Below are 21,488 nucleotides of genomic sequence, written 5' to 3'. Positions count from 1 at the left end.
TGAATCTGAAAACTTTAATTTAATAAATGTAATGAATGTAATATCTTAACAAGGAATGGAAGCAATTTCTCCAAACTGACAAAAATCAAAGATCCACTTCACAATGACATTGTGTGTTTTGTGAAGAGGCCATTACTAAACAGATGTAAAATCACAAAGCAGCTAATTATTAATCATTTGATAATTTATTCTGTACAACACTGGCTGATGGTTTCTGACTGTCTCTGTAAAAATAAAATAAAGGTTGGGTCAAATGGATCTGACTACAAACAGGTAGAGCAGTCCCCGCCAACAGCACATCCCTAAAAACAGACATATATACACTATGCATAAAGACATATGTACTCTTTTTCCTGTGCATGCGTTGGGAGTACATGTCTACTTTGAACATTATGCAGAGACAGCCACAGTGTTGGATACAAACTGCTGCTCCACCCAAATATACATCTTCTATCAGTAGCCTTAAAAACAAACTGCAGGTTCATGAACTTAAAAAGCTCGTCTTTATTTGAAATGAGTTCCTGATTATCAGAAAGGCTAAAAACCACCACAGAGAATTTAAGTCCTGCATTCTGCCAGTGTTTCACATTGTGAGGAGCAGTCACACAGACATACAGTAATTCACACATGAGAACATAATTAATATACTCCAAACTACACAACACAGAAAACACAGTGCAATATTCACATCTATATACCCCTTTATACAGCCATATTTCTATGCAGACAGCTAGTGTTTCTTTGTCTTCTCCTTTTTCTTCTTCTCTTGATATTCAAGGATCTTTTTGTGAAATATTCCTGCAGGACAAAGGAAATGCAAATCAGGTTGGACTTTTACTGCAGCACAATTACCAAAGAAGTCAAGTGCATGACTTAACATAAGTCACAAATGTGAGGACTTGCTTGACTAATCTTAAATAAAGACTTGACTTTGTATTCATAGCACAATATTTCTCTGTTTTATTATTGGAAAGCACTTTGGTCAACTTTGTTGTTTTTAAAAGTGCTATATAAATAAAGTTGGATTGGATTGGAATATTTGGGCATCAGACAGACTTTAACTTTCCACCATTTCAAATAAAGAGCTACAAACTTTAAATGAATTATATGCTTAACCAGAAGGAGAGTGACGGAGCCTAATGATCAGAGAGCAATCCTGTACACACACACACAGATTATATATCTACATGTCAGGAACTCAGTGGGGATGTGGCGTACAACACTAGAGGCCAACTTCAAGCCCATAGCGCAAGTCACCATCAAGTGTGGGATCTAACAATGAGACGCTCTATCATGTCATCATTTCGTCCTTTATTTTGCTCAGACTTTTAACACACTGGTGTACATGGTTGTGGGTGTTGCACCCAACCTCATGTGGCTCTTACTCTATTCCAATCAAATGACTGGTTCAGTGAAGCACACAGGCCTTTCCCTCTCCTCCTGTCATTTGTTCTTGAATTGTTGACTGGATTCTGGTGGCGGTGCTCTCACTTGGGTATTGTATCACTTCCTTGTTATCACTGTATCATTTATACTCCAGGGTTAAACTGGGCAGAACAGTTCAGGTGTCCATGTTACATTTGTGGTAGTTCAGCATCAAGCTAGTGCTACTGAAGAGAAACAAGCATGAAAAGAGTCAGGGGTTTTTTAAATTTCAAAGCAAAGTTTCACAAAAAGCTCAACAAACATCAGCAAACACACACTGTGTGTTTGCAGACGTGTCCCTCCCTCACTTTTATGCTCATTGTGTCAGATGTTTAGCTACTCCTCGGCCTCATTTACTAATAACAAAAAGTTGAAGCCTATTTGCAGCTCTGGAGGCCAGGATTAGTGACTTGACCCGGCTTAGCACCCTGGAATATCCTGTGGTAGCCAGGCCCATGTAGTCAGTGGGGTCAAAGGTAGCTGTGGCAGGGGTGTGGTCTCTGACCCGCTGCAGTGAGCTCATCGGGCGGTGCCGGGATGACAGAGGGACAGGTGATTACGATGGGACTAATGACTCTCTACCCTTTTATAGTAAATGGCCTGGTAAATGGCCTGTATTTATATAGCGCTTTACTAGTCCCTAAGGACCCCAAAGCGCTTTACATATCCAGTCATCCACCCATTCACGCACACATTCACACACTGGTGAGAGAGCAGTGTGCAGTGGAGGAAGCCACAAGGGCACCACAAATGTGATAATCTGGAAAAAAAGAAGTAAGCCTAAGGGATTAAATGTTCCACTAGAGAAGTCTTGTGCTGCTACGCTCAGCCTTTGACCAAGTGACAGATATTGTCACTTGGTCAAAGGCTGAGTGCACCCTGGTGCACCCTGAAGTCATGCAGGCACTGTTTTAGGTCGTCTCCCGGGTATCCCGAAAGAAATACTGAGAGCACGTCGTTCATGTCTCACACACTGAAAGAACTGCACGAATAAGTGGGCATTAAAGACTGTAGACTGAAATTATACAATCACAGCTCATATATTTAACAAAACATGCACAGTGAAAAGTGTAGAGTGTGAGTCCCTGGGATTGGGATTACTTCCTTTATTTACGAGCTGTAGTTGAGTACTAACCTTGCTGTGGTCCAGGCTGCTGCTGCTCCACCTCCTGGATAAACAAGTCAAACATCTGCGTCTGAATGAACTTCTTGACAAAGTGTCGAGTGACCTTGGGCTCGATTGCCTTGTAGAAGCTTCTCTTATCAAACACCCCACCTTCTCCAGCTCGTGCGTATTTTACATATGAGGCATAATGGCCAACTGTTTTCACGAAGAATTGCAGGAAGGCTTCAGAAACCACTCGGTTTAGCTCCTCCCCCACTGAAGGAGAGGACAGAAAGCATTTAAGAATGATTGAAGAAACACTGTGCTACATGTGTTCATGTGCTGCTGTTCACCCACCTGATGCATTTTGTCTTGTACTTAGAGCCACTAATATTTCAGCCTGGAGCTTTGGAGGCAGGATAGTGCCTTCATCACCAATCTGCAATTGTGACAGAAGCCCTTTTGTTAGCTACAAATCCTGACCTAAGGACTTTAACATTTTAGGTTTTTCATCATTTGACAACTCTTACTGAAACAATGAATGGGTCCTTTTTATCCTCAGACAAATCAACCACCAGCAGCTGTGTTATACACAAAAAAGGACCAGAGTAAGGACAGAGTGCCAATATTAACACCGTAATATTAACACCATCTTTTTGGTTGTTTTTATGGTCTCCATGTTAACTCACATCAGTCTGGTCAGTGACTTGGTCCAGCAGGCGCTTCTGGACTCCCAGTAGATAGGGGGTAGGTGCCATCACTACATCGATGAGGATTTCTGGAACAATGGAGATGAAGGTATGCTGCCAGGTGAAAGGGTAGAGCAGGGCTGCTACTGCATGAATGACCTGAGACAATGTGCTGCAGACAGACAGAGTCGACATCAGAGGTGGTATCGCGATGGTAACACATGTTTGTGATTAAAAAACAATTTTTCTCTTCTTCTTTTATAGCTTAAGTACACGTAGCTGCGCCTCACTCAATGTTTTAATATGTTAAGCAGTAATACTGACTGAAAGGTGTAGATACAAAAACACACTGCTTCATGTATTTATACGAGTTTTCTTTTCAAACAATAAACATGTATTATTATTTGAAATTTTGTATCCGATGCAACAAGAACTAAGATGTCAGGGATGGGTTAAAGCTGTGATTGGCTCTGTCCAGTCCCAGTGTTTTCACACAGCAATGCTAGAATCTAATGTAAGAGTGGGATGTAAAGTGGTGCATCAGAGGTGCATAGATACCAGAGACACTAAACTGAGCAGTTGGCAGTGTTTCGTGTTGTGTAATCAAACTGAGCACAGATCAGTTAATTATAAAATCTACAAAGAGCATTCGGTAGTGAACACAAACATAACATTTGTCAACAAGAATCTATTACCCAGAGAGATCTTTGTGTCTGTGGTTAATATCTAAATGTTCGGACTACGGTCGTTTCAGATTTTGGAGAAACTATAAAATTCATTCCTTTGACTTTAGTCTCACATAACATGGCCCAGGATCTTCTTCTGCACATCCTGAACTGTTACTACTATTACACTGTTGGTAAATTACCCACAAATCTTTCTAATCCAGTCGTTTTTGCAGCTGCAGGCCTTACACTGACTTCCCCTGTTTATAGAGTGGTACGACCGGGGCTACGCTGTGCAGTAAATGACATAAAAGTATACCTTGGTATGATTAAAGTATGTGTCTGAGTGTATAGACGATGTGATCTACCCAAGTTCATCTGCGATGAAAATGATCCGTCTCTCCAAGACAGCCGCTGCAAACACCAGCAGCACTTGCTGGTCCGTCAGGCAGCTAAAGAGCGTGGCAAAGTTGACGTGTTCCAGCCAGGAATCCAGCGGCCGGGTCAGACTGATGATCTGGTGGAAAGTCACCACTGTCACAAATATGTCAACAGTGGTGCCAGCATGTCATCACTCAACTGACAGGGCTCTGCTTTTCAGCTCTTTCTATATCACCGTTTCTTTATATTTATTCTTCTTCCACTTTAAAAAACTGCCCATAAAAATGTCTTTACAAAGCCAGAGAACCATGTTGTCCCCCACCCTGAGGTCTGGTCACAAAAAATGACCACCATCAGTGAATACCTGAGATGACTGTGAGCTGTTGAAACATGGTCTATGACGGGTGTCAGGTTTCTGCTCTGAGACAGAGGCTGGGTAATGCAAAACATGTTCAGACAAGTCCTCAGAAACATGCCAGCCTGAGGGATCTCTTATAGTCCCTGGGTTACTGCTCTGTGTGACCTGCCTAATGTAGTTTTAATACCTTTAACTGCTCAACATATATATTATTTTACAGATAGAAGTGTGTGGTTAGTGGGTTTTTCGGCTCTTTGATGTGTGCCGTTTCGTTGTTGATATTGAGACATCTACTCGACGACTGTAAAAATCTCCTTGATCACTGCAGAGGGCGTTCCTACCAGCATGCATCATTTTAGGCTGTCTGCAGTTTGCTTCCAGACATCGTTTACTGCTGCTTTGTCTCTAAATGCTTACTGCCACACTGACACTTATTTTCAGTGCACAGGGGGCTTACATGACGTGGCTATATTAAAAGCACTTCAGATCACTCATTACAATCAATTTAGCTGTGAACTCTTGTCATTTCTTGACCTCAACATTCACATTTTGGCTACAAAAAGAAAAAAGGAAGGTTTTTTTTCTCAGCACTAATAATGCTACGAATGCTAGGTATGTGGTTAAATTATTTGAAGACGCTGACATTATATGAAATCACTAAAATGTTTGTGAGGTCTGAACTTTTGCCAATTTTAATAACAACGAATGCTACGTTAGTCACATTTGTTGTCTTTGTCCCAAGTTTAACAAGTAACACCTGTTGAAGTTACGGAATTCAGTCCTGAACAGTTTACATGTCTTTAGGCTGTTCCAACAGCATTGCACTGAATATACCTCAAAGCTGAGAGAGAAGCTCTAACAGGGCATGAAAACAAACAGTCCAATGTCAACACATAGGCTTACTTCTTTCTTTCCAGATTATCAAAACCGTTTACATCAGGTGTGGGAAACGAGTCAAACAGCACGTGATGTACGTCATTATGTGACACGACCACAGAGTGACCAGGAGAATATTACACGCGAGTTTTCTGGTGAGTTAATAGCCAAGAAGCTGAAACCTCAGACTTTTTTTGGTTTTTCCTTTTTGCATCCCTAGTTATGTGTCCGTAACAGTATGGCCCTCGGAGAACAATATAAAAATTTAAATGGCCCTTCACATGAAAAAGGTTCCTCAGCCCTGATTTAAACAGATGAAGAACTGAAATGAACCAGAAAACACAGATAACAAACTCACAGACATGACAACCTGAGCTACACACATTTTAAAGGATCGTTGTACTGTGTTTTGAACAAAAAGAGATATTCTGAGTCTAAATTTACTAATGGAGTTAGAAGATGAGATAAATGAGAGTCTTTTCTTTATAGACATCAAAGAGGCGCTCACTCTGACCTCAGTGCCCGACTCAGGAATGAAGCTCTTAATCTCCACTGTGTTCCCTGGTGCTGGGAATTGAGCTTCTCTAAGTTTCTGCATGAATGGATAGATCATGGCCATGGAGATCTGCCGGCGCTTCTCCACCTCGTCGAATATCTGCACACATGGGAGAGAATAGTCACAAACTCAAAGTACGACATATGCTAAAGCAAGATTATTTTATTTTACTTGTGTTGTTATTGACTTAAATATCTAATTTCAATTTGTTCCGTTTTATGGACAAGCTGTCTCAAATCCTCACAGTCAGTAACACAATTAGTTAATCATTTAGTTTCTACCTTCACACTTGAACATATGACATACTTCTGCTTTGGCTCTCGGAGGAGGTGGACGCGTCTTTCACCCCCTCCTTCCCTTATTTTCCCTGCTGCTGCCTCTATGTCCTTGTCTGGTCTCGTCTGACTCTAACCCCGAGAGAGCCTCTCATTCTCGCTCTTGTTCTCTAAAAACTAAAGAAGAAGAACTATGGATTTGATCAACTGGTCCCTGAATGCAATTGACACTCTATTCTCGACGAGAAGCCTGGGTTCGGGAGAGCCTGAGTGTCCTGGAGGGACATTCCCTGCAGGATACACGATGGAAAAGATCTGGGAGGAGCTCACAGCTCTTAAACGGGAGATACACCTGGAGACCAGTGATGGACACTAAGAACAACTGTCTGTTCGTTCTAAAACAACATATCCATCATCTTTCATGCAGCTACCCTCCCCCCATCCGATGTGGACAGTGGCTCAGCCGGAGGCACGATCGCGAGATTGCAGCGTCCCAGATGCAGCTGTGCACACTGGCATACTCCCCCATGTTGCTTGTCTTGTGTTTTTATGGTGCGGTGATATTTCTGTTTTTCATGTGCTAGAGTTTTTGTCTTCTCCTCATGCCGACTCCTTTGGGGATCAGTATGAGCAGACATTCTTTTTCTCTCCTGATCTGCCCTTTTGTGTTACATATTTTGTTGTTTTTTCCTTTTGCGCCCTATCCTGACCTGTCTCCCCAATGTGAAGTTTGTGTATTGTATGTACGGTCGGCGAGGTCTGTCATCTACTTCCCATTAACACTGTTGGCATCTTCTGTCGTTGATGGAGAATGAAATGTAAAAACAAAGCTAACTTTCCAGTTTAGATGATTTATCAGCAACACCTTCCCAAGATACTGTAACTTGCTACCTTGTATCCTCGCTGTGTTGATACTGGTACACATGAAATCCCATCTCATCCCAACCTTTGTCTTTTATAGGAATGCCATAATTACGAAGCAGGATTTCATCTTCAAATTCAGGGTTCATTCTGGGTTTTTCTGTACCGAACATGTTTCTCTTCTTCCTCACTACCGGGTATATCGCCATGGTAACTCATGCTGCAACCATAACCTATTGCGGAGCAGATTATGTTCCAGATTAGAGGTCAACAGGTATGAAATCACTGACTACTGACCAGTAATTTCTCTGGAAACTAGTATCAGCAATCCTATAAGACAGTACTGTAGTATAATATATAGTATATAGTAGGATAGTAAGAGGGGCTAAAGTCTTTATAGTCTCTTAATATTTTGTTGTTTCCCAGGTGATCTGTAAAAAAATATAAATTCTTAAGCACAACTTTATTGATTTTTTTCCAGCTGGCTACAAACTATTGTTCTATAATAAAAGGACAATAAAGCAATAAAACACAGAACATCAGCTCATCTGATGTTCTGTGATTATAAAACATCTGTTTGTGGATGACCTAATATCACATTTGCATGTTGAATAAGCTGCTTTTAGATTTTTATTTCTACTGCAGCTGCAGCTCAAAGAATACAAACTAAAACGACTGTTTAAAATCAGTTTCAATGAAAAATTTCAGATTCACACATATGTATAAATACAGAGTTGTGATATTGATTAGTCAGCTTTCTTTCTTGGCTTCAAATAGCTAACATTTATTAAAACAGCACCGGCCTTTTTAACCAAAGCATGTTGCTTTCAGACTATGGGTTTAACTTCCTCATGTATTTCCAACAGTATAGTTTTATCTTGCTTCATATAAGCAGTTGCTTTACTGAAAGTAATAATAATAATAATAATAATAATAATAATAATAATGGATTGGATTTATATAGCACTTTTCAAGGCACTCAAAGTGCTTTACAATTCCACTATTCATTCACTCTCACATTCACACACTGGTGGAGGCAGCTACAGTTGTAGCCACATAAGTACACATAACTGTGATTGAATTGAACTGAATTTGACCAATTTAATTTATAATCGCACCAAATCACAACAACAGCCACCTCAAGGCCCTAAACCCCAACCCCAACACTACCCCTTTCATGTGAATACACAGGGAAATCCATAATGATAACCAGCATTGTGTGACCGTGTATTCTGACTGCGGATGTTAGGATGATGCCCTGGGTGTGTTTAACCTGCTTACAGGGCTTGGTGCCAACTAAACCAAGTACTATTAACTGCTACCAAAGTAATCTGACTACGCACAACCTCTGCAACAAGTTTCCTAAAATTCAGCCAATTTTTCTTCCAGAGCTGTTGTGCTGAACTCACCTTGGAGAAGAGCCCAAAACAAGCCAGTGTACTAATGATGCAGTAAGCCTCAGGTGGTCGCGCTCCTCTCCCTCCTGGCTGTGGATCAGAGAGTGAAACAAATATCAAACAGCAGTTTCCAAATGAGGACACTCTGCAAAGGACAGCTTCTGAACACTGACCAATAATCTCCTGCAGTATCCATTTCTTCTGCTGCCATCGATCTCAGTCAGAACAAAGGAGAAGGTCTCACTGAAAATGGACAACAACAACTGAAAACAGGGGCTGTAGGCTGGTTTACACAGAACAGAACCCTGAATACTGCTCAAAGGTTAAAGACCACCTGATTGACATGCATTACCTGTGGTACTCTGTCAAAGGAGCCCAGTTGATGCCTTCTGGGAAACAAAAAAGTGTGATTGCCTTTAAAGTCTTCTCCTCCTCCTCCTTCTGAGATCTCGCCATTCCATCTCTCTGCAAGTAAATATAAAAGTTTAAATCACTGTTTCCAAATAGATACATACATCATATGTACAACTGATTATAACTGTACAATTGTACAAAACAAAATTAAAGGAATACTTTTTAATCAGAGTATATCATTACGTTAACTGAACCTCTCTGATATAGATTTGGACAGTTAAGTAGCAGAGCAGGTCGTTTCAGCTGCTTTGGTGTTCATTAAATTAATGCAACAATTCCCAGAACAGACATAGTTTTTTTTCACTAGTTTTGCATTTAGCCAGGGTCAGTGTCAGCACTGTTAACATGTCAGAGAGAATATTATGCTGCCAGTAAAATGACCAAGTGATGGTCTGGCACGCATATTCATGGAGGGACACACAGACCGCCAGAGGCTAGGCAGCGCCACCCCTGACTACTATTAGGTATCAGAATGAAATCCATGGATCCACTGTCAGAACCCTGCTTTGGTGCTCTCCTTAACCAAATCCAAAATAACTCCAGTGAGAGACAAATATATTTTGAATGACTGCTCTATCTACCAGTGGATAGTTTTGCCCCTCTGGTGTTGGTGCCAATTCTTTTCTGGGTCCTTCTCATGTATTGCCATTCCATATACCTGTTCATCTTATCTGCTATAATGGCTGATGTTAGCTTCCATGTTGTGCTGAGACAGATTTTAGCCGGTAGTTGGAAAAGACGGGACCCCTCTGTGGGGATCAGGACTGTCCGGGCTTTCAGTTAGACAGTGGGTTCATGCTCATTTGGGCTGTCAGATGTTCATGGAGTGCAGTTAGTTTTGCCGCATGATGTTAGAGGCAGTGCTGTCCCTTCTCTCAAATCCTTTCTGAGTATCTTCAAAATATACACAGCAATGACATTAGAATGTCATTCGGAGGCCGGGGACTGTGAGTGTCAGCACCACAGTCCAGGATGAGACAACAAACATCCACAAGTACATCAGTAAGATGGCCCCAACTGACCGCATGCTCAGTGAATACCTCAGGCAGCAGAAACCCAAGAAAGAGGAGGAAGAGGAGGAACCATCGTGGAAGGACAGGCCCCTGCACGGTATGCACCAGCGGCAGATAGAGGAAGTGGCTGATATTCAGAAATCCTACCAGTGGCTGGACAAAGCTGGACTGAAAGACAGCACAGAGGCACTAATCATGGCAGCACAGGAACAGGCTCTGAGTACAAGATCCATAGAGGCTGGGGTCTATCACACCAGGCAAGACCCCAGGTGCAGGCTGTGTAAAGATGCCCCTGAGACAATCCAGCACATAACAGCAGGTTGCAAGATGCTAGCAGGCAGGGCATACATGGAACGCCATAACCAAGTGGCCGGCATAGTGTACAGGAACATCTGTGTCGAGTATAACCTGGAAGTCCCGATGTCAAAATGGGAGACGCCCCCAAGGGTGGTGGAGAATGACTGAGCTAAGATCCTGTGGGACTTCCAGATACAGACGGACAAAATGGTGGTGGCTAACCAACCAGACATAGTGGTGGACAAGCATATTTGGCCTTCACGATCATACTGACCTTGGGAAACTGGTAGGTAATCTGAGGTTCGTAGGTATTGCTGTCCTTGGCCTTCTTGAGGCTGACCACCACCAGATACTCAAAGAAGTACTGACCACTGGCATAGCGGTGCTGCCTGGTTGTGTTCTCTGCTGCCTCCAGACCAGGTGGCTCTGTAAGCTCAGGCTCTTTGACTCCTATGTGAAGATAAAAAAGAAAACACAAACACATTTAGTGTGCTTGATCATGCATTTCCCAATAGTTCTTATTTGTATGAATACAACACACCAGTTAGAAATTGGAGAAGTTACAACATTAAAGACCATATATGATACACACAAACACACTAATGAGAGATATAAGAGAGAGAAATGCGAAACACCAGCTACTGTTAGACAGAGCAGTTCCTTGAGACTATAAGAGTAGACTGACGACCCTATTCAACCTATGACTTGATGCCTCACACATGGTACCTGGAATGTCTAGAACTACAGTCTAAAGAGCTTGGAAAAAAAAGTGTCTGGACTGACCTGACTGAGGGGTTCAGGCCTGTACAGAAAAGCAGTGGGGACAGAGCAGCTCCTCCTTACTAAATCCTGCACTTCATGCAGAGTTGTGCTATTGAAGTTGGCCTGTAGTGTTGTTCGCCCCATCCCAGTCTGATGAAAGCTCTTAGATCATGTATAGTTCTAGTCATTCCAGGCTTTATGTTTGTGACACAGAGTCATAAGCTTTCTTGTAGTTAATCTAGGTTGTGCACAGTTGGTCAGTCTGGTCTAAAAGTCTAAAGTGACTTTTCTATCTACCAGAAGTAGTTGATAAGTAAAATGCTTGACCTTGTCTTCAGCAGTCAGTTATATCAGTGGATACTGGATTTTCTCAGTGACAGTCCACAGATGGCAAGACTTGTGCCCCACACCCCACTGGTGGTACTCATCTCAAATAGGAATAAGGTGAGGTGCACAGTCTGAGGGGTGCTCCCATAACAACTTCTCCCTAAATCATCATTGCTTTGAAGTAGCAGAGATTGAGCATTGTGAAGGATATCACACTGTCACAATCTTTTCACCCAGCTCCCCTCTGACAAACAGTATAGCTTAGCAAATCCACGAACTGCCAGGTTCATGAGGAACAGTTTTTATCCAACAGCCATCACTAAACTGAACTCTGCCCATCACCCTGTGACACCAAAAACAACTCTCTCCATCAGTATAGATTTTTTAGACATTGTGATTCTGTTGTATGCAACACATGCAATGACAATAAATGTATTGTATTCTACTGGCTGGTAGCTGAACTGGACTTAAGCACTTCGAGGCGTCTGTTGTTGTGATCTGGCGCCATATAAATCAAATTTAATTTAATTCATTTTTAATCATTGTCACTGTTTCCATCTTCTCAAACTTACATTGGAAAAAATAGAAGCTCCTTTCTATAACATTTTATTCACATCCTCACTTTGCAACTACTTTTAGTCCATCCATCCATTCGCTTCAGCTTATCCTTTTCAGGTTCACAGGGGGCACCGGAGCTTATCCCAGCTGGGGTATGTCACACAGTGGAAATTTGTATCTATCTTTTATATTGGACCTGATTTTAGTGTTTACTTCTGAGTGTAGTTTTTATTTGCATGATTTTATGATGTTCCACTGTGGACCTGCTGGGTATGGGACAATTAGCTGATAGTGATCACCTGCTGAGGCATGGGTGTGTCCAGATGTGGCCTATCAGCTGTTTAAAAGACCTATTAAAAGGAAGCTAGGTGAGCACTGGGGGGAGAGAGGCCCCAGAAGGCCAGCGTGGAAAAGAGGGACCTGCTGCCTGATCGTGGGGGTGTGACGACTCATTTGGAGACCGATCTGTCAGCATAATGTGGCGGCCCAGTGCCGACAGCGGGAATGGCGCCAGCAGGGCACCTCTGCATGCATTTGTGAGTAGTGTCTCCACTGCTGTTCAAAAAAGGGAAATGCTAAATGGACTGGTTCTTTGGTTCTTATGTAGTGCTTTTCTACTCTGCTTCAGCACTCCAAGCACTTTAAACAACACGCTACATTCACCCATTCATACAACACTTAAGTGCTTTCTATCTAAGATTTACACATACTGAACACATCAGGAAACAACCTTCAAAACTGGATTCAGTCTCTGGCTGCAGACTGAGGGAGCCAGAGGTTGAACCACCTGGCTGTAATGACAGTGTTCAGGCTCAAACATAAAACAGCTGCTCTGATGCTGAAAACCTTTAAATGTCTCATTTTTAAACAATAGCCTTGTATGTACAATTAATAATGGCTTTAAAATTATAATCATTCTATTATTAATTATTCAATTATACTTAAATATTATAATAAATATAGAAACATTTCACTGCCCTGATGTCTGGTGGAGACTGTACTGCACAATATTAAAATCTCTGCCCTTGATGCACTGGGTTATTTAACCAGTACTTCCTGTGTTGTCACAACAAATGCGCGAGAGGAAACGAGATTTAACGCTGGCCAAAAAAGACCTAGCATCTGCAACAGAACACTGCTCACATCAGCTCAGCGGTGCACGTGAGGTCAACCACGACTACAGTCACACATTTGGAAACTGTGTTGACATCTAATCACGACGTGTCCAAATGTCCAGCGGCACCTTCAAAAATCAGTTTTCAACAGGATAATACTCACTGTCCCTTTTGCCTTTGCGGAAGGAGGACCAGATGGCACTAAACCTCTTGAAGGGCCCTTGTCGTCCGTCATCTTCGCCTGATGGAATGGCACCTGGAGAAACCAGCAGCTGCTCAGTACTGAAAACATACGTCGGTGCTCACTTCCCCATACCTCCTCTGCTCGTTTAAAGCCTCATAAATCTCTGTCCTCTTTTCCAGCACTCTAGCTTATCAGATTTCTGTTCAGGTTAAGTCCATTAACACCATTATGCCTGAAATAAATGTGAAACTGTGACTAACATGTCCTATGAGTAGACTATAAAACTCACAAGGCAGTTGTTTTAGTTGAGCATTCTTTAAGACTGACTTTCAGTTATGAAACCATTACTTGAGTACCCAAAGGAAAGATGATCTGCACTTACCATGCTTCTCAGAAACATCCGTGATGATGTTACCCATGGGTTGTTCACCTAAACAACACAACAGAATACGTGAATGAAGATGTCCGAGTCAGCTTCTGTCTATGTTCTGTGCACGTACACAAAAAAATGACAGCTACAGGTATTTGGATTGTATTAATTAAAGTATAAGAATGCAGTGCACTACAACAGTGAGACGTTAGAAACCAATGAGCTGGAATTGAGCCCTTTAGACCCCACGCCTTAAGTCGCCCTGTGTAAATAACAAGCGTAGCTTTATGATTAGCAGCTACGATGTACTGAGACAACAGCCCCTAACATGTTTCTGTTACCTAGCAACAAAGCTTTTGCTACATAGGTCCTCTTTATTAATCCCGTGTTTATACTGCAGCGCTGACAGTCTGCTGAATCATCTGTTTGTTTTACACTCTGAGGAAGGAATTTCCCCCAACTTGTGCTTCACATCATCTCAGAATCAAAAACACTGGAGAGCAAGCCTTTTTGGTAAATAGACAGCATCAACAACAATGTGTTAAATACCATTTAAACTGTACATCACTTAAGAACTTGGTGATAGGCTGGTTTCTATCACCAAGACAAACAAAGACAAAGCTCAAGTTTATCAGTTTGTTTCAAAATCAAAAAGTATTAAAGAGGCAATCAAAGGCAGGGAAAGAAGTGCTTCGGACAACAAAATACATTTAAATATATAGTTAAACAACATTTTGTCCTACAAACTTTGGAAGCTTATCTATCTCACATCCACAGCCAAATAAAAGTGAAAGTCAACTATACCAGTGTTATTTCTGTGGGGTTTTCTTTCTATATTAAATAGATCCATCACCAAGTAAGCAGTTACCATAAAATAAGTAAATCTTTGTGTCTAAAACACAAATAATCATTGCATGGAAGACAGTTAAAGTAAGTCAGAGACATCAGCATCCGAACAAAGACTTAAATTAGTTCCCAGTGGGTTTGTAGTCAGCGGCTCTAAACACCAGTCTTTGTCGCTCCTAAGCTCCCATCTAGTGTTTTTAAGCTGCTAACCCAAACATAGCAGGCTAGATACAACCCTGTTTCCATGCACAACTGGCAGACTAAAGACAAAGGCCAAAAAGAGAAGCCCTGGCTGCAGCAGGGTCACTTGCCTTGGGAGACCAGCACAGCAGCCATACGACGACGAGTGATCGAGATGTGAACCTGCCAGCTGGTCAAAAAATAGAAAAGTAGACAGACTGTCTACTGGCTCACCTATGAAACCATGAAAGTATCACTTCCTCTAAATAGATGGTGTTCACTGAAGGGTCCCTGAGCTCAGATAAACAGAGTGAATTTGGCTCTTTTCTAATCACACTAACCACTCACAGTACTTCAAACCACTGTTTGACCATACAATGAAACTGAGTTTTGTCCCGGAAACTTAAAGTTATCCAAGTTTATCTACCTCACATCCACAGCCAACAATTAGAATAGTATCTGGAAAAAACTCACATGCACAAGGCGATCGTGTAAACTACCAACTGAAACCCCCAGCCAATCAGAGTGTTCAAGCCCTGAACCATTTCTGTCAGTCAAAAACACTAAGTCACATAAAGAGGGGGGGCTCTCAGCAGGGAGCAGGTGCTTCAAGAGTCAAGTTGCCAGCTGAACTCAAGACTTCAGGAAGTAACTAGTTTCTATCTTAAGCAAAAAAGTAAAAGTAAAGTTAAAATGAATACATCCATTATAATTCCCAGTCTCTCACACACGCTTATTATTATTATTATTATTATTATTATTATTATTATTATTATTATTACATGCCAACTTTAAGCCAATTGCACAAGTCACCATGAACTGTGGAAGCGATAGATCGATAGATATACACATAATGCAATTAAATAATCATTTTGAAAACATATCACATCATATCAGGAGGCTAAAGTATACGCTGACTGTGTGGTTGGTGGAAAAACAGAAACAAACAAAAACAAACCAAAGACAGTTTCTAGGTTAGATTCAATCGATCCGTCTGAGCTGAACTCTGTTAAACCAAAGTTCACTTTGAACACCACAGCTCTTCTAAATCATTTTGAGCTAACTCGTTTGTGGTTGTCACTCCACTCTTTGCTGCATGTACATGTTGAGCGACCACACTCCACACACAGACAAATTGCAGCCAGAGCAGATTAAATAAGCAGCTGCAGGACACAGTCCAGGTTTCACTTCAGTCTGGCCAAGTCCCTGACAATGTTTACTGAGTCTGCAGTACACAACTTTGGCATTTACAATCTGTTGTCCTGTGTAAACACCAGTGGCAGTGCCTTCCTACTCAGTAACTTGCAGAACTGTGCTGAATGAGCCCGCGGGACAAAAACACGTCTCAGGTTGTGTTTTAGTGTCAGTTTGACTCTTTCTTGACCCTACACACTGCTGCGTTTTTGAGCTACTTCTTTTCAGCTCTGATGTGATGTGGGTGTAAAAAAAAAAAAAAAAAAAAAAAAAAAAAAAAAAAAAACAGCCCTCCCTCGGGCCCACAGGGTCTTAAACATGTTATAACAAGATGCTGTCAAGTCAAAGGAGGTGATTAAAGCAAGACTAACTAAAGCGGCCTGATATCCTGTTTCCATGTTCTTGTTCATTCCTGCAGCCTTTATATCACAAATCTGCCAATTTATCTGTTTACCCAATGGAAAGTTTTATCCATGATATAGACTGTTTCCCTTCATAAGCACCATGTGTTTTCCACCTAAGCCTGCGCTGAAAAGGTGTTCTTCCAGCAGCTAATGCAGCTAAAAGCAGCCTTTCAAACTGGCTGTCATTTCACCTCCTGAGGCTACAAGGCAATCTACAGCAACATCCACAACATGCGCACAGTAGATGAACTAAAACAGATGTGAGGGCAAGCTTACAGACCATCACAGTTCAAGCTGACCACAAGCTAAATGATCATATGTGCACCTGACACAGCCCCAAACAACATTTTAGGCTCATACCATGAACACAGCATCACGACAAGCTCAACAAGTTTCATGTCACGGACTGTAAACACATCACAGAGGTCAAGTATTTAGGTCGTAACCTCCACGCTGCACTTTATGTCAGCTGTAAATGAACAGCAGAGGTTTCCCTACAATGAAGTGGAAAAACACCGATACACACATGGGCGCAACCTGTTCGAGATAAGTTACTTCAGCAAGTTTCGGCAGGTACCGTGTTTGTCGAGAAACTACACCGCTCAGTAACATCATGATAATAACTTAGGTGGACTCGGGTTATCCAGCGGTAAGACTTCTCTAATATCCAGTACTCACTCCATCTGTTTTTGGGGTTCGTCAGTCGGACTCCTTTCCGTCTCTTCTTCACAGTCTCACTCATTGCTGCCGCTCTACTGTCGGGGGTTCCTATCAGCACACTCAGTAACAGCACGGCAGTATTTTACCATCGTCATCCCGCTGCATGCTACACACATAGCATTTTAACCTCGCGCTCAACTACTGTGTACGCTGAAGTAGGTTACCGCTGTAGGTGCTGCGTTCGCGTTATGTGGGACAAACGAAGTGTTGCGTGTTTCGTTCGGTTCTTCGCGGTTTTATCGTCCCACTCTTGAGGACCTGATTTGCTTCTAGAAACTACCGAGCCAAGAATAAAAAGCCAACAAAAATACCATAAAATAAGTAGAAGAAAGTTAATGAGCGGATGTTGGAGTCATGTTGTCGCAACAAACCCGATATTCTTGAACGCAGCACTAGAGCCCTCAAACATTGCTTCATTTAGTTATTTTTCGACGGAAGCGGTTAGCTCTTCCAGCTGTATGCAGCAAGCAGGCGGTGACTTGAAACAGCAGCGTGCCAACTCAACTCCAACTCAAACTCACAAAGCACAGTCAGGCCTCCTTAATTGGTTTTCTGTCAGAGACATGATGAGACTGGATGACACCTCTGAGAAATACTGTTTGTTAGTGAGGGCGCCTACGGGAATTAGTGATCAGGTCAGGTACAATTAAATACGACCTACTCTTTTAAAGAATTCAGAACGCTCTAAAACTGAAAATTGCTCTTTCCACAGGATGAATCCATTTTAGATCAAAAGTGTACAACCACACCATGGTACTATGTCAATTTCAAGTCATTCTGATTTTGCCTTCCAAAATAATGGCCTGTTGAAAATGCCCATAACTTACCTAACTTTCAGTGATTTCAGAATGCTCTAAAAAGGAAATTTTCTGTTTCCACAGAATAATTTCACTTTAAATCAACAGGATACAACCTCACGATGTTACCATGTCAATTTCAAGTCATTCTGATTTTGCTTTCCAAAATAAAAGCCTTTTCAAAGTCAAGGCTGGCTTGACACAAGTGGGAAAACTGGGATGTTGTGAAACACAAAATATAAATGTTTTAATCACAGGGAATGTTATCTTCTGACTGTAATCATTGAGCTTCATGCCAATATGTCGTGTATGAACTATCGTATTTGTCTGAAGGATTGTGTATAGTCCGTGTAATAACGATGCAACCGTAAAATATAAACATTAGTACGCTTCGTTATATTTAATATTACTGTAGGCATAAGGATAAATTATGTTACAGGCTCCTGGGACGAGTTAAAGCTGGATATAATGTACATCAACAAATGAGAAACTTTAGGACATGTTTTACTCAATTACCTGCAGTGTTGGGGAGTAACGGAATACATGTACCGCCGTTACGTATTTAAAATACAAAATATGAGTAACTGTATTTTAATTTTATTCTGCAACCTAGACATCCACATTACTCACTCTCACGTAACACATACTGTACATATAGGGCCTTGGGGGTGGACACGTTTTACAGCATCCAGAGGATGGTCGGTGTACTCCAACCCACCTCTGGCGCTGGTGCCCTACCCTCAATTTTAAATGCATTTAGACACTAAGGGTTTTCGGGAAGAGCTGTGCTGCTCTCTGAGAGGAAGCAGGAACCATGCTCTCCTGAGTTTTAAATGCACTTTAGAACAGCACACATCAACACTACATATGAGCGGGCGTAGGGAGGTTTGAGGTCTTCACTCACCCCGGTTCTGTTAACCGTCAGGGCTGGGGGGCTGGGAGGAGGTGCTGGCCGTCAGACTGGGGTCTGGGATGCGGGGCCTCCCTGCTACTGCAGATAAGGAGGTGGTTCGCTTGCCTCCACCCCAGAGAGAAGGGTTACATCTCCTGGGTCTAGGTGCGGCTTGCCCCTCTGAGGGCGGGGGTACCTGGACCTGGGATATAGAGTATGTTTGGGGAGTGCGACTGTCTGTGCAGTGTCTATTTGTGTCTGTCTACACGTTGGGTGAGTGCCGAGTATTTGGTTGTGCATATGGGGTGAGAATGCACGTCTGTGTCCGCGTGTGCCTGTTCGTCTGTGTCTATATGTCAGGTTGGGTCTTAGACTCAACCTCTCTGGGTACATCTCAGGCCCTCTAAAGTACGGAGGCCTATCTCCCCTCACCACACTCCCTGCCGGTGGCTGATGCCCTCAGACGTTGGTGTGTTGGTGGTCCTTGTCGTCTGGGGCTGGGCGCTCATGTATGTATCGGCTCACTCCTGGTGGCCGATTGGTGGGGCCGGGCGCCTGTGGCCCAGCTGGGCTCCTTCCGGGGGGTGGGATGCCGTCAGGCCTCTGGCCTCTGGGCCTGAAGCTCGGTCCTCTCTGGCACAGCTGGCTGCCGGCAGAGCCCGCGGGCACGCCACTGCAACCCCCTCTGGCCTCTGTAGCTGCGGGGTGACCTCTCCTTTGGGGCTCTATTCAGCTATTCCCAGGAGGGTGGCATGGTTCCCCCCCCTTTGGTGGTCCTCCTCGGGTCCTTGTACTCTGGGGCCTCTGGATATCTGGGGCCTGGATCTCCTCCATACCTGCTTCATACCCTGGTGGACAGGGCTATGGCTCCCCACACTCCCTAGCAGATCGTTACATGGAGAAACCTTTGGAATACAAGCATGCTGATCCACACAGGTGTACACACGGGTGTTCACAGACGCGGACTACAGCTTTCTTGGCTGCTGCCTCAAAGCACATCGTGCGCTGTCTATCTTGCGTGCTGCACAATATTGTTTATTATTTAGTATCTACTGTTATCTACTGCTAGCTAGTTTATTGTGATGGTGCTGTTTTTTTTATTATGTTGCTCTTTGTTGTTTGCTTTCTCTTCTGTTTTTTTTCTCCATACAGGTGATCCAGGTGTTTTGTTTGTTTGTTTTTTTTTTTGTTTGTTTTTTCTTCTCTCTCTTCCCCCCCTTTCTCACCGTCTCTTCTCCCCTTTGGTTTTCTTTCTCCCTGTCCTATCCCCCAGTCATGTCTGTCCCGTTTCACAGCAAAATCTCCAGTGTTAAATTAACACTAGAGAGTGTCTATATGGGTCCACACCTCTGAGTGTTAAATACAACACTGTTGAGTGTTAAATTAACACTTTTGACAGTGTTATATGTTTAAAAGTAATGGAATACATTTTAAAAGTAACCTTTCCAACACTGATTACCTGTCATATTCAAAAATACGTGATTTTAAAAGTTAAAATAAATTGATATTCAGTAAACTTTCACGTATTAGTTTGATCTGGTTTACGATGGTTTACTTATCTACAAATGCCCTGTCATGCAAAGAAGAAGCCCGGTGTGAATGCGGCGTCTCCTCTGGGCTGAAGTAGAAAACTCTTCTGACTACAGGCGAAATTTTGCTGTTTGTATTAAAGAGGAGAGAGACCACCCGGCTCGTTCTCAGCGCTCACTTAAAAAACCTGCATCTCTGGTGTGGGTATGCATCAGTGCATCAGTGACTGTAGAATTGTCCACTGAAAGATATATACATGTTTCAGAGCAACGTATCCTCCCATTCAGTTTGTCTGTTTGAAGGAAGGGCTGGCAGATTTCAGCAAGATAATGCTAAACTGCACACTGTATCTCTCACAGCAGCACGGCTTCATAATTTTTAATGCACAGGTACAATACACAATCTTCACTTTTCTAATTATTCTAAATATTCTTTGCTATTTAAACAGCTTTCAGTAACCTGCTCTGCTCTGTTTGCACACTACAACCTGGGTTTGCCACTTATCTGCACTCTAATTTTAATAACTGTACAGTACTCTGCTTTGGTAACTATTGTCCACGATGTAAATATGTAAAAATTGTGTTTCTGTTCTGTGTCCTGTTCTGTTTGTATATGTGTGTGGGGTTTTTTTTTTTGGGGGGGGGGGGGTTTGCTGCTGATACAACCAAATTTCCCCTTGTGGAACAATTAAAGGATTATTCTATTCTTTATTTGGTTTAGATCTACATTTTACAGTGTCGCAACACGAGCTTTGTATTTATTTTAATCTAATCTGACACTCTGTCTGGTTCCAATTAGCTTTTAAGCATTGTCCACAAATTTTCACTAGTGTTAAAGTCACAGCTATGGAAGGATTTCCAAAAGCTTAACATTCGTCTGCCAGTCAGCAATTGCCAGCCGCCTCCCTCCTTAGGGACTCCATCTGTATGGCCTCCTGAAGACCTCTGTCTTCTCAGTCACCACCAGCCTGTTAGCCAGAGGGTTTGTCTTTTATTCTGTCATCACCAGCCCGGGCACCTAAGGAGTCCTGTCACTTCCACAAAAGTAGCCCTCCTTGGCCTTTCTTCCATTTATGGTTTTCTAAGGGGTCCTATCCCCTTTGCCGATGCCAGCCTCCAACCAAACCACTGGAGGTCTTTTTCATCTACACCAGTTGGCCACCTGTGCGGCTCCCAGAACACCTCCTCCGTTGGGCTCCTGGCCGACCCGTCGAGCTGCTCAACTCTTGTCATGGATTATCTAGCCATCACCTGAACTCTTTTTCTGCCTTGGTTTTGTATACGTCTGTTACCTGTTT

General features: G+C 42.5%; 1 protein-coding gene across 3 annotated transcripts in view; it reads right to left on the bottom strand.

Moving 5' to 3' along the window:
- dennd2da (DENN/MADD domain containing 2Da) overlaps positions 1-21,488 on the bottom strand; it is a 33,543-nt gene continuing 12,055 nt past the window's right edge. For 2 of the 3 annotated variants that reach the window (XM_004545929.5, XM_004545930.5), the window contains exons 5-17: positions 13,641-13,688; positions 13,238-13,330; positions 10,587-10,762; positions 8,941-9,053; positions 8,762-8,831; positions 8,601-8,678; positions 6,014-6,154; positions 4,253-4,401; positions 3,220-3,391; positions 3,061-3,111; positions 2,888-2,969; positions 2,561-2,806; positions 1-798 (exon numbers count right to left, since the gene is read on the bottom strand). In XM_004545929.5, the coding sequence (XP_004545986.1) occupies positions 731-798; positions 2,561-2,806; positions 2,888-2,969; positions 3,061-3,111; positions 3,220-3,391; positions 4,253-4,401; positions 6,014-6,154; positions 8,601-8,678; positions 8,762-8,831; positions 8,941-9,053; positions 10,587-10,762; positions 13,238-13,330; positions 13,641-13,688 (1,487 nt within the window). In that variant the 3' untranslated portion in view covers positions 1-730. Of the gene's footprint in view, positions 799-2,560; positions 2,807-2,887; positions 2,970-3,060; positions 3,112-3,219; positions 3,392-4,252; positions 4,402-6,013; positions 6,155-8,600; positions 8,679-8,761; positions 8,832-8,940; positions 9,054-10,586; positions 10,763-13,237; positions 13,331-13,640; positions 13,689-16,930; positions 17,324-21,488 lie in introns of those variants that run through there. The other variant, XM_004545931.6, reaches the window with a different exon arrangement.

Source organism: Maylandia zebra, linkage group LG20, assembly GCF_041146795.1.
Source record: "Maylandia zebra isolate NMK-2024a linkage group LG20, Mzebra_GT3a, whole genome shotgun sequence".
Lineage (NCBI taxonomy): Eukaryota > Metazoa > Chordata > Actinopteri > Cichliformes > Cichlidae > Maylandia > Maylandia zebra.
This window is presented reverse-complemented; position numbering and strand designations above follow the sequence as displayed.